Source organism: Myxocyprinus asiaticus, chromosome 25 (assembly GCF_019703515.2).
Source record: "Myxocyprinus asiaticus isolate MX2 ecotype Aquarium Trade chromosome 25, UBuf_Myxa_2, whole genome shotgun sequence".
NCBI lineage: Eukaryota > Metazoa > Chordata > Actinopteri > Cypriniformes > Catostomidae > Myxocyprinus > Myxocyprinus asiaticus.
This window is the reverse complement of record NC_059368.1, coordinates 19,137,167-19,151,337: the sequence shown is the minus strand read 5'-3', so window position 1 is coordinate 19,151,337 and position 14,171 is coordinate 19,137,167. Positions and strand designations below refer to the sequence as shown.

The 14,171-nt window shown below is 39.8% G+C and overlaps 1 protein-coding gene across 2 annotated transcripts in view; it reads right to left on the bottom strand.

Moving 5' to 3' along the window:
• Nucleotides 1-13,868, bottom strand: part of LOC127416465 (regulator of G-protein signaling 6-like) — a 107,769-nt gene extending 93,901 nt beyond the window's left edge. For both annotated transcript variants that reach the window (XM_051655848.1, XM_051655849.1), the window contains exons 1-2: nt 13,482-13,868; nt 11,266-11,373 (exon numbers count right to left, since the gene is read on the bottom strand). In XM_051655848.1, coding sequence (XP_051511808.1) covers nt 11,266-11,340 — 75 coding nt within the window. In that variant the 5' untranslated portion in view covers nt 11,341-11,373; nt 13,482-13,868. The remainder of the gene's footprint in view (nt 1-11,265; nt 11,374-13,481) is intronic.
• Nucleotides 13,869-14,171: the final 303 nt, after the last annotated feature.

Below are 14,171 nucleotides of genomic sequence, written 5' to 3'. Positions count from 1 at the left end.
CGTTTGAGTTCTTCCTTTTTCTTGAGGGGTTAGTTATATCAAGCTTCCCATTAATGCTGTAATACTCCCGTCGCAACTCGCAATCTAAAATCTCTGAGCTGCACCGTAGAAGGACATCTGAGTGTTCACACCCTTTTATAAACTAAACACACTGCATGAAAATCAAGCACCAGTAGTGCGTGTTGCGTTTGTGTGTTTACGTGCATGCGTGCGTGTGTTAAGTCATTCATTCTGTAGCACGCAGCGAATAGGACTGTATATTATGTATTTAAATGACACCCTTCTGCTGTTTAATTATCACACTTGGCCATATCGAGATTTTATTTTTTCTTAAATTGTCAATGATTTCATCTCAAAACTTTCACATCTCATAAGATTTTGCTAATGGCAACATACTGTAAAATGGTACCGAAATTAGCAACAAGATGATACCTTTTACATTTTTTGAGTATTGCTATATTTTGTTAGTACCAGTACATCTCGCAACCCTACTGTCTAATGGATTTGCTAAAGGTTGCAGGTTTAATCCAAACAAGGTCTGACCCAGAAAATTGACAGTTATTAAAATCACTGCTTTATGATCATTGATCATTTGAGCTGGGCAGGAAACTGCAGGTTTCTAATTAGCATACTGTGAGTCACACTGGATAAAAGAGTGTCTACTGAATGGTAAATATTTTTTTGTTGTTCACAAGTATCATATTCATTGAAAGGTAATTAGAAATAAAGCACAATCTGATTAATGCCATTTAATGTGTAATTAATTTTTTTAATTTTAATTTAAAATGTGTAATGTGTATTTATGCCCTTTTTGTCAAAGGTGCTGTATTATGACTTATGAGGGAGCACCATGACATGAAAGGCGGCAAAGTAGATCGCTCCAAAGGTGTGCGCTTACAACGTTAACAGCTTTGTTGATTATAAACAGGAGCGGTAGTTTTATCGCATCTCTCGCTTACAGAGACGTTGTACAGCGGCATTCGCATGTCGAATTAATAGGTTTATAGATCAGTAACATAAATATGCAACAAAGCACACTCTCTCACTGTACTCGCTCACACCAAACTCATCAAGCTGCTGAAAGCTGCATGAGAGAGGGATGCAGAAGAGCTGATTATTTGCACAGATTCTGGAATTACAGTTTGATATAAAGAGAAGATTATTGATTTGATTTGTTTATCTGTATGGGTTGGTTTACCAGTTCTCAGCTAAATGTTAAAGTGAATAAAAGTGTGCAGGAATTACCTGCATTATGGATGTGGAACATGCAGGAATGATTCATATTGTGCAAAATACCAGTGCCGAATTTCAGGCCCAGTAACCTTCATTTACAATGTTGTTCCATTATGATCAAATTGATACACTTGCAATGCAAAGGACAGGAGTCCTGAGTCAACAAGTGTGCCGAAAGTGTCATGGAAGCACCCTAAAATGACGTGGTTGCTCCAGCAATTGAGTTTTTCATGTCACATTTGCATTTTAAGACACTCGGTTAGATTTAGGTTAAAGCTAGGGTGTGCAATCTTTTCCAGAAAATGTTTTTGTTATACTGGTTGAAAGTCCCTTCACATCCTGATAGCAATCAATAATTTAAGTGGTCTAAATGTAAAATAAATATATATATATCTTCTGTGGAAGGGACAGGACTGAAAAATGATCGACCAATCATTGCATTCGGTCCAAATGTAATGATAGGGTGTCCTTCCGGTCTGTCGATCTATATTTGCATACCGCCGCTCAACTTGTTCGCGCAGACAATCACACGTCATCAGCGCAGGTTCCTTGACACTGTGCAGAGTGAGCGCGAGAATGGAAGGTGAACCGCAGCTACCTTATGTTCCTCCTGAACCACCAGTAGAAGGAAACAAGAAAAGAAAGACTGTGTAAGAAACTTCTACAACGCTTAGACTCTGCTCTGTGTGTGTGTTCATGTGTGATAGAGGAGGCGTGGCTTTGGAGACACCTCTGAAGCGAGGGCGGGCTCTATGCTTTCAAAGCTAGCTTGCTAACTGCTTGTCTCTCTGGATTACACACCCTAGCTTTAAAGGTTTAGGGTAGGGAAGTAGGTTTTCTCAATAAAACTTTAAAAACCTCATCTGTTCCAGGATAAATGTAACTTGCTTTTAGCACCTTACAGTGGACATTTTACTTTTGAACTGCTGCAATAGATGCTAATATAATTCTGCAAAAAAGATGGCACATTAATTTAATGAGATCAGGACGCCATTTACAAAGCAACTGTCCACATTTTTTATATAAAAAAATAATAATTAATTAAAGGGGGGAAAAGAGGGAATAATTGAGGTACATCCATAATAATATTCAAACAACATCACTACTACTAGAGTTCAGCTATCTGGTCAGGGAAGAAAACTAAACATTCAAACATGTAAACAATTGGTGTGTGAAATCACGGAGGGGCCATTATCTTTTAAAAGGGAAATATGCTCTTCTGCCAAATCATTAGAAACTAGATGCACTCCAAGGGTGCTTTCACACTTGGTTCGATTGCTTGGACCAAACCAGAGTTTGTTTCCTCCCCCCTCCCCTGCTGGTCTCTATTCACATTTTATACCACGGGTCTGTTGAATGCTTGACAGGTGTAAAAAAAAAATTCAAGTAAAAATACTTGAAAAATAATCAATAATCCTTCATTGAAAACACCCGCAAGATGCCGCCCTGGGCAACTGCACGTCACCCACGCCTAAATCTGCTACTGCAACAGTTTCTATATTATCTGAAATATCTGTGGGGAACACCCTCGCACTCCCCCTCTCCCTTTCTTAAGCTCTCTCACACACATGGACACATAAATTACCCACACACTTACTCGCGAGCGAAAAACAAAGCCGTCATGTCAGTCACTGACCTCTCAGTAGGGTTGAAAGCAATTGTTAAGGTTTACATCGGAAATATGGCGCCACTCGCTGCCGCTGAGAAGTGCTTAAACTTACATCTTGCCGATTTTGAAGCGATGTTAATTCTGATGAGAGATGCAACAAATAAAGGTAATCCCACAGGCGATCTCTCTCAGTTTCTGAGCTTCTCTCTTTCAATCCCTCAAAAACAAACCCAAACAAACTCTCACACACACAAACTTCTTACTCCAGTAAGTGCTCTAGTAAAGCAGCGCAAGTAGCGCTATCCTCCGTTGCTAGTTCTGAAGCGACGTCTTCGAACTAACAACGAAGGCTTCAGCTGTATCAAAGCAAGACGCTGAATCCGTGGCGGAAGAAAGTAGTTCCACTCACAAGAGCGTTTTAGGGACAAAAACCAGAAAATGTCATGAGATAAAACCCTGAACGATGTATTAATGTGTGGTAACCGTGGTATAAGCGGAATAATTGACTCCGGCCCGTTGAATTATTGAAAAATAATGCACACCCGAGGTGAAACGGTCACTCCGCTGCTTGTCGTGACAGCATTACCACCTCGGGTGTGCATTATTTTTCAAAAATTCAACGGTCCATTGTCAATTACTCCTTACATGTTTTCTGTGTCCGAACCGTGGTCCGATTACATCATCAACGTGAGTAGAAGTGGCAGTTGTTTACCACTGTATCTAGGTAACAACTCGAGAAGACGTAACTGTGTTAAGTGAAGTATTAAAATTTGTCTCTTTGGATTTACCACAAAAACTTGCCATGCACAGAACAACACTTGTGTTTGTCTCCCCCTGATGCACTGAATGTGCAATGATGTGATGAATATTAGCATTTGTCTGCCGCGAGCCCGCGGATGCGTTGCAAGAGATGTGAAGTATGTGAGCTGCTCTCTGAAGGCGGTGTATTTGGACACAAGCAGGTAGGAGAAATGCATTATACCATAATAATTGCGATCGGGATACTGCAAAGTCACAAATTAACGTCATCACAAGCGGTTCACTTCCGCAGTTTGGTATGATTGTGTTCATATCAGCAGCGAACTGTACTGGAGTTCACATGAACCGTAACCTAGACCACCTTTTCAAGCGGACCCGGGTGCAGTTTGCGGTTGCGCACCAGAGTTTGGAAAACAGCGTTCACATCACCCAAACTAACCGAACTCTGACGTCATTCCACCCTGGGTGCACACCAAAAGTGCTAGTGTGAAAACACCCTAACTTGAAGACCTTATGATGTACAATGGCCATAAACACAGGCTGTTTAAAAAACGATTTAGAACGTTGGACAGACCTTTTCTATGATTAGGAACTATACTCATGGTGTTTAATATGAGCAGCATTTGAGATAAATATAATAATATTTTATTTACATACAACAATAAGAATATACACTTTGAATTTCCTTTGGTCATGGCTCTAACTGTATACCATATTCCTGATTAAAGGCAAACCCAAGTGACCCATGCGGTATATGACAAAATGGTGTATATGTCAAAATATCCCTTTTTACCCAAAAGACACTTTGGGTACATTCCATTCGTTCAGACAGTTACACAGGTCAACTGTGGCTGTCTGCATATCACCGGCCCAGTACCCCATAAACAAAATGAGCAGAGGTTTCAGTGGTTTCCTATTCTGCTGCGTTTGCTTTAGATGATCACCCAGGGAAATTGCCTAAGCTGTTTTTTGCCGTAAACATGAAAGTGAGACATTAATTTTGTGTAAAATATTGGTCAGTATCTTCTGCTGTAAAACTGCATTTGATACAAATGTCCAAGCATGACAGACTCTTTGCTGGCTAATTTATACTTTCACTGCCGGTTATGTTCTGATGTAGTTAGCTCATGGCAGGCTTGACTGAGAAATCTCTTTTAAAGGTAGCTGGCTGGAATCCTTAAAGGGATAGTTCACCCAAAAATGAAATTTCTCTCATCATTTACTCACACTCATGCCATCCTGGATGTTTATGACTTTTTTTCTTCTGTAGAACACAAATGAAGATTTTTAGAAGAATATCTCAGCTCTGTAGGCCCATACAATGCAAGTGAATGGTGACCAGAACTTTGAATCTGCAAAAATGACGAAGTCAGCATAAAAATAATTATTACGACTCCAGTGGGTAAATTCATGATTTAGAAGGGATATGAAAAAGTGTGGGTGAGAAACAGATCAACATTTATGACCAAACTCCACCACTGACCAGCCCTGACCAGTAGGTGGCGATATGCATGAAGAATGCTAATGGCCAAAAAACAAAGGAAGAGGAATGTGGCAGTGAAAGTAAAAGTGGAGATTTATAGTAAAAAAGGACTTAAATATTGATCTGTTTCTCACCCACACCTATCATATAACCACTGGAGTCTTGTGGATTACTTTTATGCTGACTTTATGTGATTTTTGCACATTAAAATTTCTGGTCACCATTCACTTGCATTGTATGGACCTACAGAGCTGAGAAATTCTTCAAAAAATCTTCATTTGTGTTCTGCAGAAGAAAGAAAGTCAAACACATCTGGGATGGCATGAGGGTGAGTAAATAAAGAGAGAATTTTCATTATTGGGTGAAATACCCCTTTAAGCCTGTAATGATGACTGGTGGCTATCGTGCAGTCAACAGAAAATATGGTTTACTGGGAGCAGAATGATTATAATTTACAAAATTTCACCTGTTTAATTTTTATTTAATTTATTATTTTTATTTACAATTTCAGGTTAGTTTTAATCGGTCAGAAATGTTTTAAATTTGAATCCTTTCTTTTTTTTGTTCTTTGTCGTTATCATACTACCATTTCTTTCTTGACCACAGTGTTGTCACAGTTTTGGAGTGTGCGATCAGCCACATGGTCGGGTTATATCAACAATTCAATGCAGGACAACAATATGACAGATGTGGTCAATACCTGCTGTGCCTTTATATTTTAAAATTACAAAATGTTTGTAAAACTAAAAGAGCATAAAAGAAAGGCTAAAGGTGCAAGCACACCATGTTCAATCATAAAATGACAGACAAAGAGAGCTGGACTGGAAGAGGAGGACGCACACAAAGAGACTGACAGTGATTGAAAGGGCATCTGAGGTCAGCACTGAGCTGGTGACACTTGAGAAGATGTGACAGGAGAAATAAACGTTTCTCTGTATCCATCCCTCTTCCTGATTAATTCAGCTGTGCATATACCATTCCCCTGTACAGAACTCAAAAGAATCTCTCTTCTCGTCCTCACTCATTAGGTCACTTCCAACCTCATTGTACTTTCTGCCTTCTTCTCGAGCCCATAGAGCTAGTTCTCTTCTCTGCCTTTAACAGGTGAAGAATGTTTTTCTCCCCTCTCCTATATAAACTATTGCCCTGGAGCATCATAAGCAACAATTTTCACAGAATCAAGTTGAAAAGTGCTGAAAGCTCAGCATGTGCATGCCAGGGAAGGAAGAATTGGAGGGAAAAAAGATATCGTACTGACTTGATGACTTTCACCTTGGCTTATGGTGGAAAAACTGCTTTCTCATTGTAATTGCTCTTTTTGTGGGCATTGGCAGTGGAAAGTTTTGGCAAAGGCAGAGAAATAAATCTTGCTAGATAAGGCTGCGGTGGGAAATGTTATAAGAAACAATATCCAAAATGATATTATTGTAAATACGGGTTCAAAAGTCCACTAGTGAAAATGCTTCTATTTTGCATGTTTTCAAATTTAATACAGTTTATTTACATTACAAATTATATTATCAGCTCAGCATAATATTTTGAGTGAAAAATTGAATTTAAAGATTTACATAAATGTCTTCAAAGAATTTCTTAGTATTTGGTACTGTATCTCCCCACTGATTTATATATACTGTATATATCAGTGTATGTCCCCCTTTTGCTTGAATGACAGCATGCACTCGAGCTGGCATGAACTCCACAAAACCTCATGATCCATGTTATCCCATGTTATTTTTTTTTTCACCCCTTTTCTCCCCAATTTGGAATGTCTATTTCCCAATACACTCTAAGTCCTCATAGTGGCGTAGTGACTCGCCTCAATCCGGGTGGCGGAGGACGAATCTCAGTTGCCTCCGCGTCTGAGACCATCAATCCGTGCATCTTATCACATGGCTTGTTGAGCACGTTACCGCAGAGACCTAGCGCATGTGGAGGCCCAAGCTATTCTCCGCGGCATCCACGCACAACTCACCACGCGCCCCACCGAGAGCGAAAACCACATTATAGCGACCACGAGAAGATTACCCCATGTAACTCTACCCTCCCTAGCAACCAGGCCAATTTGGTTGCTTAGGAAACCAGGCTGGAGTCACTCGGCACACCCTGGATTTGAATTCGTGACTCCAGGGTTGGTATTCAGCGTCAATACTCGCTGAGCTACCCAGGCCCCCATTTCTATACTATTATTGATTGTTAGTTCATAATGCATTAAATGAAGTTTTTTAACATTGAAAGTAAAGTTCACCCTAAATTTAAAATTCTCTCATCATTTACTCACCTTCATTCCATCAGAGGTGTGTAAAAGTTTCTTTCTTCTTTAGAAAACAAACTAAGATTTTCAGAAGAATACTTCAACTCTGTAGGTCCATACAATGTAAGTGAATGGTTGCCAGAACTTTGAAGCCCAAAAAGCACAAAGGCAGCATAAAATTAATCTGTACAACTCCAGTGGTTAAATCCATATCTTCAGAAGCAATATGATAGGTGTGGGTGAGAAACAGATCAATATTTAAGTCATTTTTGCTAGAAATGTCCTTGGCAAATCACATTCTTTGTGCATATCGCCACCTTCTGGGCAGGGAGGAGAATTTATAGTAAAAAAGGGCTTAAAGGTGCACTCAGTAACTTTTTTGTTTGTGTCACTTTTGACTTACAGTGACACCTAGCTGTGTAGATGCAGCATCATTCAAAATCAATAGTTTTTAGTTACAGATGCCATCGTAGAAATTCACTATTCACAGTCAGCCACGATTACATTAATCCAAGAGTGAAATTGTCCAATAATGAGGCGGTTACGGAGATTAACTTTGTTAATGAGGAAAATTTACTGAATGCACCTTTAAGTATTGATCTGTTTCTCACCCACACCTATCATATCACTTCTGAAGACATGGATTTAACCACTGGAGTCATATGCTTTGTATGGACCTACAGAGTGGAGATAGTTTTAAAAAATCTTAATTTGTGATAAGCAGAAGAAAGAAAGTCATTCAAATATTGGATGGCATGAGGACAAGTAAATGATGAGAGAATTTTCATTTTTGGGTGAACTAGGTATCCCTTTAACCAAGATGAATGTGATTTAAAAATTATTGTTCACTGTTAGTTCAAAGTAACTTATGTAGTTAACTAATGTTTACGAATACAACCTTATTGTAAAGTGTTACCAAATTCTGTTTATTTGCAGGTTTAAATTGGACTTTGAATCCCAGATTTTCAATATGATCTCAGACTTTTAAGCCTCACTGTTCTATATGTATTAACATATAATAAATCCTTAAAGGTTGCCAGAGAAGGCACAGTGACATAACAATATTCCTCTGCCTTAACAGAAATTTCCATAAGCATGTCAGATTCTCATTTACTTCTGTAGATATTTTAAATTGTCAATGGATGTCAGTGAAACAGATGAACCTAGGGGCATTTAGTCTTATTTTACCTGCAGGACAATTAATATCTTTCATACAGCTGCTTTCAAAGCCTTTTCTGTGCCAGGAATCAGTAACAATAGTTTACATCTTAGCCTGCTGGTAGTGGCTATACATCTTTTATTCCAGTGCAGGGGAAATAATGTCTTTTTCCAAGCCTTAAGAACACAGCATATGTCCGTGCACCACAACAGAACACACTGGGGTTGTTGTGAGCTACAGAAAGGCTGACTGATTTGCATATTGTGAAGAAAAAGGTCTCCGCAGCCCACTGAACGCTCTCTGCTGTAGTCTCTCCCTATTTCTCTGTCTCTCTCTCTCTCACACATGGTAATGATGCTCACCCCTTGGGGCTTTACATGCTTTCCTTAATGGGTAAATTCATCAAAGTCAGTCCTGTCTCGATGCGCATCCAGGTTAATTGTGTCTGTTTACACATTCACACACACTTTAGCTTTCTCTCTTATTTCTCCACCTAAAACAGAGCACAGCTGAGAGAAGGCGCATGCAAAGACTATAAAAAACTCTATCCATGACAACAGTGTGCAATAGAGCACAGACAGATATCACAGTGGGTCACAGCATGACAGAGAGAGAGAGAGAGAGAGAGAGAGAGAGAGAGAGAGAGAGAGAGAGAGAGAGAGAGAGACAGAGAGAAATGGGAACTGTGGACTAATTTTTCAGGAAAGACTTTCATGCCATCACTCTTGACTGGAGGTTCATATTGACACAGAAGAATGCCACTAACTGTGAACTCTTGCTCAAGCCCTGGGGACACTGGGCACTTCTTCCATGTGCCTAGAGCATATTGTGAGCCATCTGGTGCTCATCTACGGTCCCTGTGTGGTAGTAAGTGACCAGACTAGAAACAGCCAACTATCAATCACAACAGCAGAACCAATGAAATCATCTCATTACAGGTCAGCGGGCTCCATTCTATTCAAGTTCCATACCTACCCTAAATTGATGCACTGACAGCTGTAACAAATTGACTCTTTTCTTATATCTTCTCTCTGTGCAAGAGATATTTTGGAGGCTTAGGAAATTCCTCTGCTACATTTTGCATTGCATTCTTATTTCTATGTGTCTTCCCATTTCTCTGACCCTTTCTTCCCTTTCATTTTCCTTTCTACATTTTTCTCATCATTTAATAAACATCTTGACTATTGCAATGGTACTATGTCTCGTTGATGATCTCACCCCAAGTCTTCACCGTTAAAAACTAGAATTTTTTCTCTGTCAACCACACCCACATCTTAAGTGCCCCATGGGTGATAACAGGAAGTGCTCCTTTCCATTGATGGTGCACATTAAAGCATTGTAAATCCTAAAAATGGCTTTAAAGCTGTGGACACATAATCACTGAAGTCCGAACCTGTTTTGTTACCATTCAGCAACATATTAACTGTGCTGCAACAGATTTATAAAGCAATATAGTCAAAACAGAATAATAATCACTATTCTTTACAGTGTTTTGTTAACTGCAATGTTATCAATGCTGTAGATTACAAAGTCTTGGAGTGTTGATTGTTCACAATTAACAATTTATATACTGTAGATATACACAGCAAATTCAAAGGGCGCTCTCCAAGGAGTGATTAGCACAAAAGCTGATTCTTATTGGCATAATCCAAAGGTGCACTCTCCAGCACAATGACTTAACAGCAATTTGGCAATGACTTCAACTCTCACTGCAGTTTGGTTCAATATGTTTGCGCCACCTTGAGCCAACTGCCTCCACTCAGATGGAGGCAAATCATTTAGCGTCAAATATGCTTCGCTTGATTTTCAATAAAAGATATTTATTGGTTGTGGGAGGTCCCAGGCTAACGGGCCAAGCAAAAAAAAAGGCAAATTGGCAAAATAAGCAAGGTTTCAACTGAAAGCTCTGGTGAAATGAGGAAAAAAAGGATTGTTATCAAGTTATCGTGGGTCTGTGGCTTCATCGAGACTTTGGGGATTGCAACCTCGTCTTGTGCTCTTACTGGAATGCCTAAGAAATTCATCACTCCCTGACAGTTATCTTCTCCTCGCAGATGAGAATTCATCTTAAACGCTACACATATCCAAATACAGCAAACTGACATGGCAAATGTGTTTCTTTACTTCACTTATTATTCATTTAAGCCGTTTTCAAAATATGTACATATTTTAATAATAATATATGAAACGGTTCATGGCTTTAAATTTAGGAGCAGAGGTTTCCATTTGAAGTCATGGTTGGGCTATTAAATGCACAATCCTAAATGCTTTGCATCACTGAGGAGGACTTCACAGTTATAAATATGCTTTCAAGCATATACTTTTACACATACAGTACATTACTGGGCAACTTTCTACAACCAATCAAAAATGTAACTTTTCAGTCAAGAATATTGAGTTACTTCTCTTTTCTCCCAGTGACCATGATGGTCAGGGAGGGAACAAAAAATTCTATATACAAAGGAGCTGAAAAAAGTAAAATGTCAAGGGATAACACAGACACAAACGTATTCAAATTTAAATCAAGTGCCGAGCAATATTTGAGCCTTTTCATGTGTCTGCCCTGCCACCATTGTATGTATATTTGCTGACCCAATTCATTTTGCTTTAAAGCATTAACTTGCTGACAAGAAGGAAGACTTTAAAGATTGCAACCAAACCATAAAGCAATTCAGTGAGAATGAATGTAATGTTCCCAGTCAACCAAAATGGTCTCCTATGGTTAAGTACACAAACTGTAATTCATAGTTTTAAAAGCAATGCAGCACTACCTTCCTGTAAACAATCATGTTGGGAGAATCATCATTTGGGTCGGATATGCCCACTGCCCCTTGGTCCTGAGCCATGCTTAGTTTCTCTGTTTCACTTTCTTTCTGTCTCTGTGGGGAAGGGAAAGAAAAAGGAAAGCAATCAGTACAGAACAGATCCCAACGTGCCACTCAGACAATGAATTACGTCAGAAAGGGAGCAAAGAATGGGCAGTTAGCACACAGAAGGCAGTGAACATCCTACCTGTTATAGGGGAACAAATGAGAGAAAACATACTGAGCAATGCCTTATTTTAAAACCTGGTTAAATAGTTTTTATATGCCATATTGTGTGGCATATGTGTTGCCTATTTTCACAGCAACAGAATACAGATAGGATGTAAATCAGGTTTGAATGTGCGCAAGTGTGCATGAAATTTGACAACTACAGCTAAGGGGAAGATTCTCACAGTAAGTAATCATATGGCTTTAAAAGACTTTAAATATGGCAGTCACAAGTAGTCACATGGATTACTACTGTGCTGCGTTCACACTACAATTCATGCTCCATTCACTACAATTCAAACACATCTAAACGCGGAATTTTCGCATTCCACTGCACACTACAGTTCAAGTTTGGTGAACTTAAATTTGTATTATGAAAAGACACGTGACCAATAGAAGATAAAAACGACACTGACCTCTTGACTCAATAGGAAGAATACGTATTTCAAAGCTGCGTGTTTTTATTGTTGCAGGACAGTGAGTAGATGGTATATGTTAACATTTTGAATTGGCTATTATATTATTTGTTATTTATGATTTATTAAAACCCGAGGTCCTCGAGTGTGAGGTGTCCAAAATAATTTAACATGCTCAAAATATAGTGGTTTGAAACAAGCATAAACCAACACAGCGTATATGTATATTACTATAGCAGTGAATGGGAGAACACCGCAACTATTATTTTTGCGTTCCCTTTTGAGAGAACTATATCTTCGGGAATCTGTTTGGGCATATGTTTGTGCCACATGCAGTATACCTTGTTCATTTACACTCTTCACACCTGTCTAATCTCTGACGGATGTTTCGCGCCCTTTTTAACGGACAGGACAGCGCATGTCAAGAGTCCATTGTTTCCTCAATAATCGAGCGGGAAAACATTGCTCTTGGAATATAACTAAGCTTTGGTCAGATTGTAATGGATTTTTGACCTAAGTTCACCTGTATCAAAGGTTATAAAGACCGTACTCCACTCGTTTATCGTTCTGACCACTCAAAACAGGTGCAAGCAGAGGAGAAAGATCAGTTTTCAGTTTCAGATAATGGAGCAGGTATGTTGTTGACATTTAGGCTACACATCTTTCTCCACTGTCGACACACGTAGGCCTACTTACCTAAGAGTGAGGAAATAGGCTTGCGCTTCTTAATGAAGGTCAACCAGTTCTGGTTTGTACTAGAATTTCCTTTTTTTTTTTTTAACTTCAGCTTTAGACTGTGTTAACTAGAACGAGAGAGAGAGAGAGACCCTGCATTTTCTTCACCTCCTCAAACTCTCTTCAGGGTGCTCTTATACTGTCTGCCCCGTGTGTGTTTATCAACTGAATGAGTACGCCAAAAAGAGTGAAAATAGACAACTATCTGCTCTCAGCCAATTAGAATCATGTGAACATATTTTCGGCTATGCACTTACACGACGACCACATGAGTAGCGCGCACACAACAGCTGTTATTAATAGCGAACAAATGTATAAATGCTATTCATTTGTACGTGGGCATACTTTCGGTGCGTCGCATTGCACTGGAAAGATGTGCAGTTATTTGAAAAAGACAAACAGCTGCTTTCGGAGCGCAATCCCCACAAGAATAGAGGTCCCAGTTCACTCAGCACTCCAAAGAAGAGCGATGCCGAATATAGAGACAGAAAAACCCTGTCACTGGAAAGACACGCGCCAGCTACAGTATGCGCTCGCACACACTCACGCGCGCATAAGCACGAACAGCGGGGAGCGTGAAAAGGAGAGCGCGAGGCGGCACAGCTCAGGGAATGACAGGATGATTCACTTCAAACTCACCAGCACTTCGGGTGCCACTTCTAATCCAGCGCTGTACATTAAAATTGACCATTCGGTTTGAGCGGACATTTGTACAAATTTACAGTGACTTGAAAGCACTTATCCACACACACACACACACTCTTGTTTTCTCTCACACGCGACACAGCTGGAAGAGTGCATTACCTTAGTAGCAAAGTGCCGCCTCGTCCACTCCTCGGAGCTCGAGTTCACCTCCTTAGCAACCAGAAAATAGCAGGTTCATGATCTAATTGGCTTGGAATGAGACGGTGATGGTGAATATGATGATGGGGTGGTGGTAGGGAAGAAAAAGAAGCTGAAACTCTAATAAGGATAAGGTGTGCAGCGGCAGTGGGATAGCAGAACTGCTTCAGCCTCCTTCTCTCTCTATCCGCTAACTGGATCCCAGCGTGGGTGGTCGCTGCGTGGAGTAAAGTGCTCAGGTACAGTGTGAGGATCCTGGCATGTGTGCAACTGGGTGCGAGAGTGTATCGGAGGAAGGGAGGGTGGAAAACAGAGGGTGGGAGTTTGGGGGTGGAGTGTCTCCCTCTGTGTAGTTTCTGGCAAGCAATTTTAAAACATGTATTTATCAGTGAGCTAAAATGGGAGATGAAAAGAGAGAAAATGCTTTTGCAACAATACATTGGCTAAAGTGATGCTGACGCAAACAATTGTGTCATGAGATTACAAACACCCAGTTGAGATTAGGTAATCTCTAATATCCACATTTCCCTCATGACTTTGCTGAATTACAGCTGCATTAAAATGGGAAAACCTGAGTCAGGATTTACATTTAAGCATAAATGAATATGAATTAAATGAATTCAGTCTGATAGGACGGCTTTAAAGGAATTT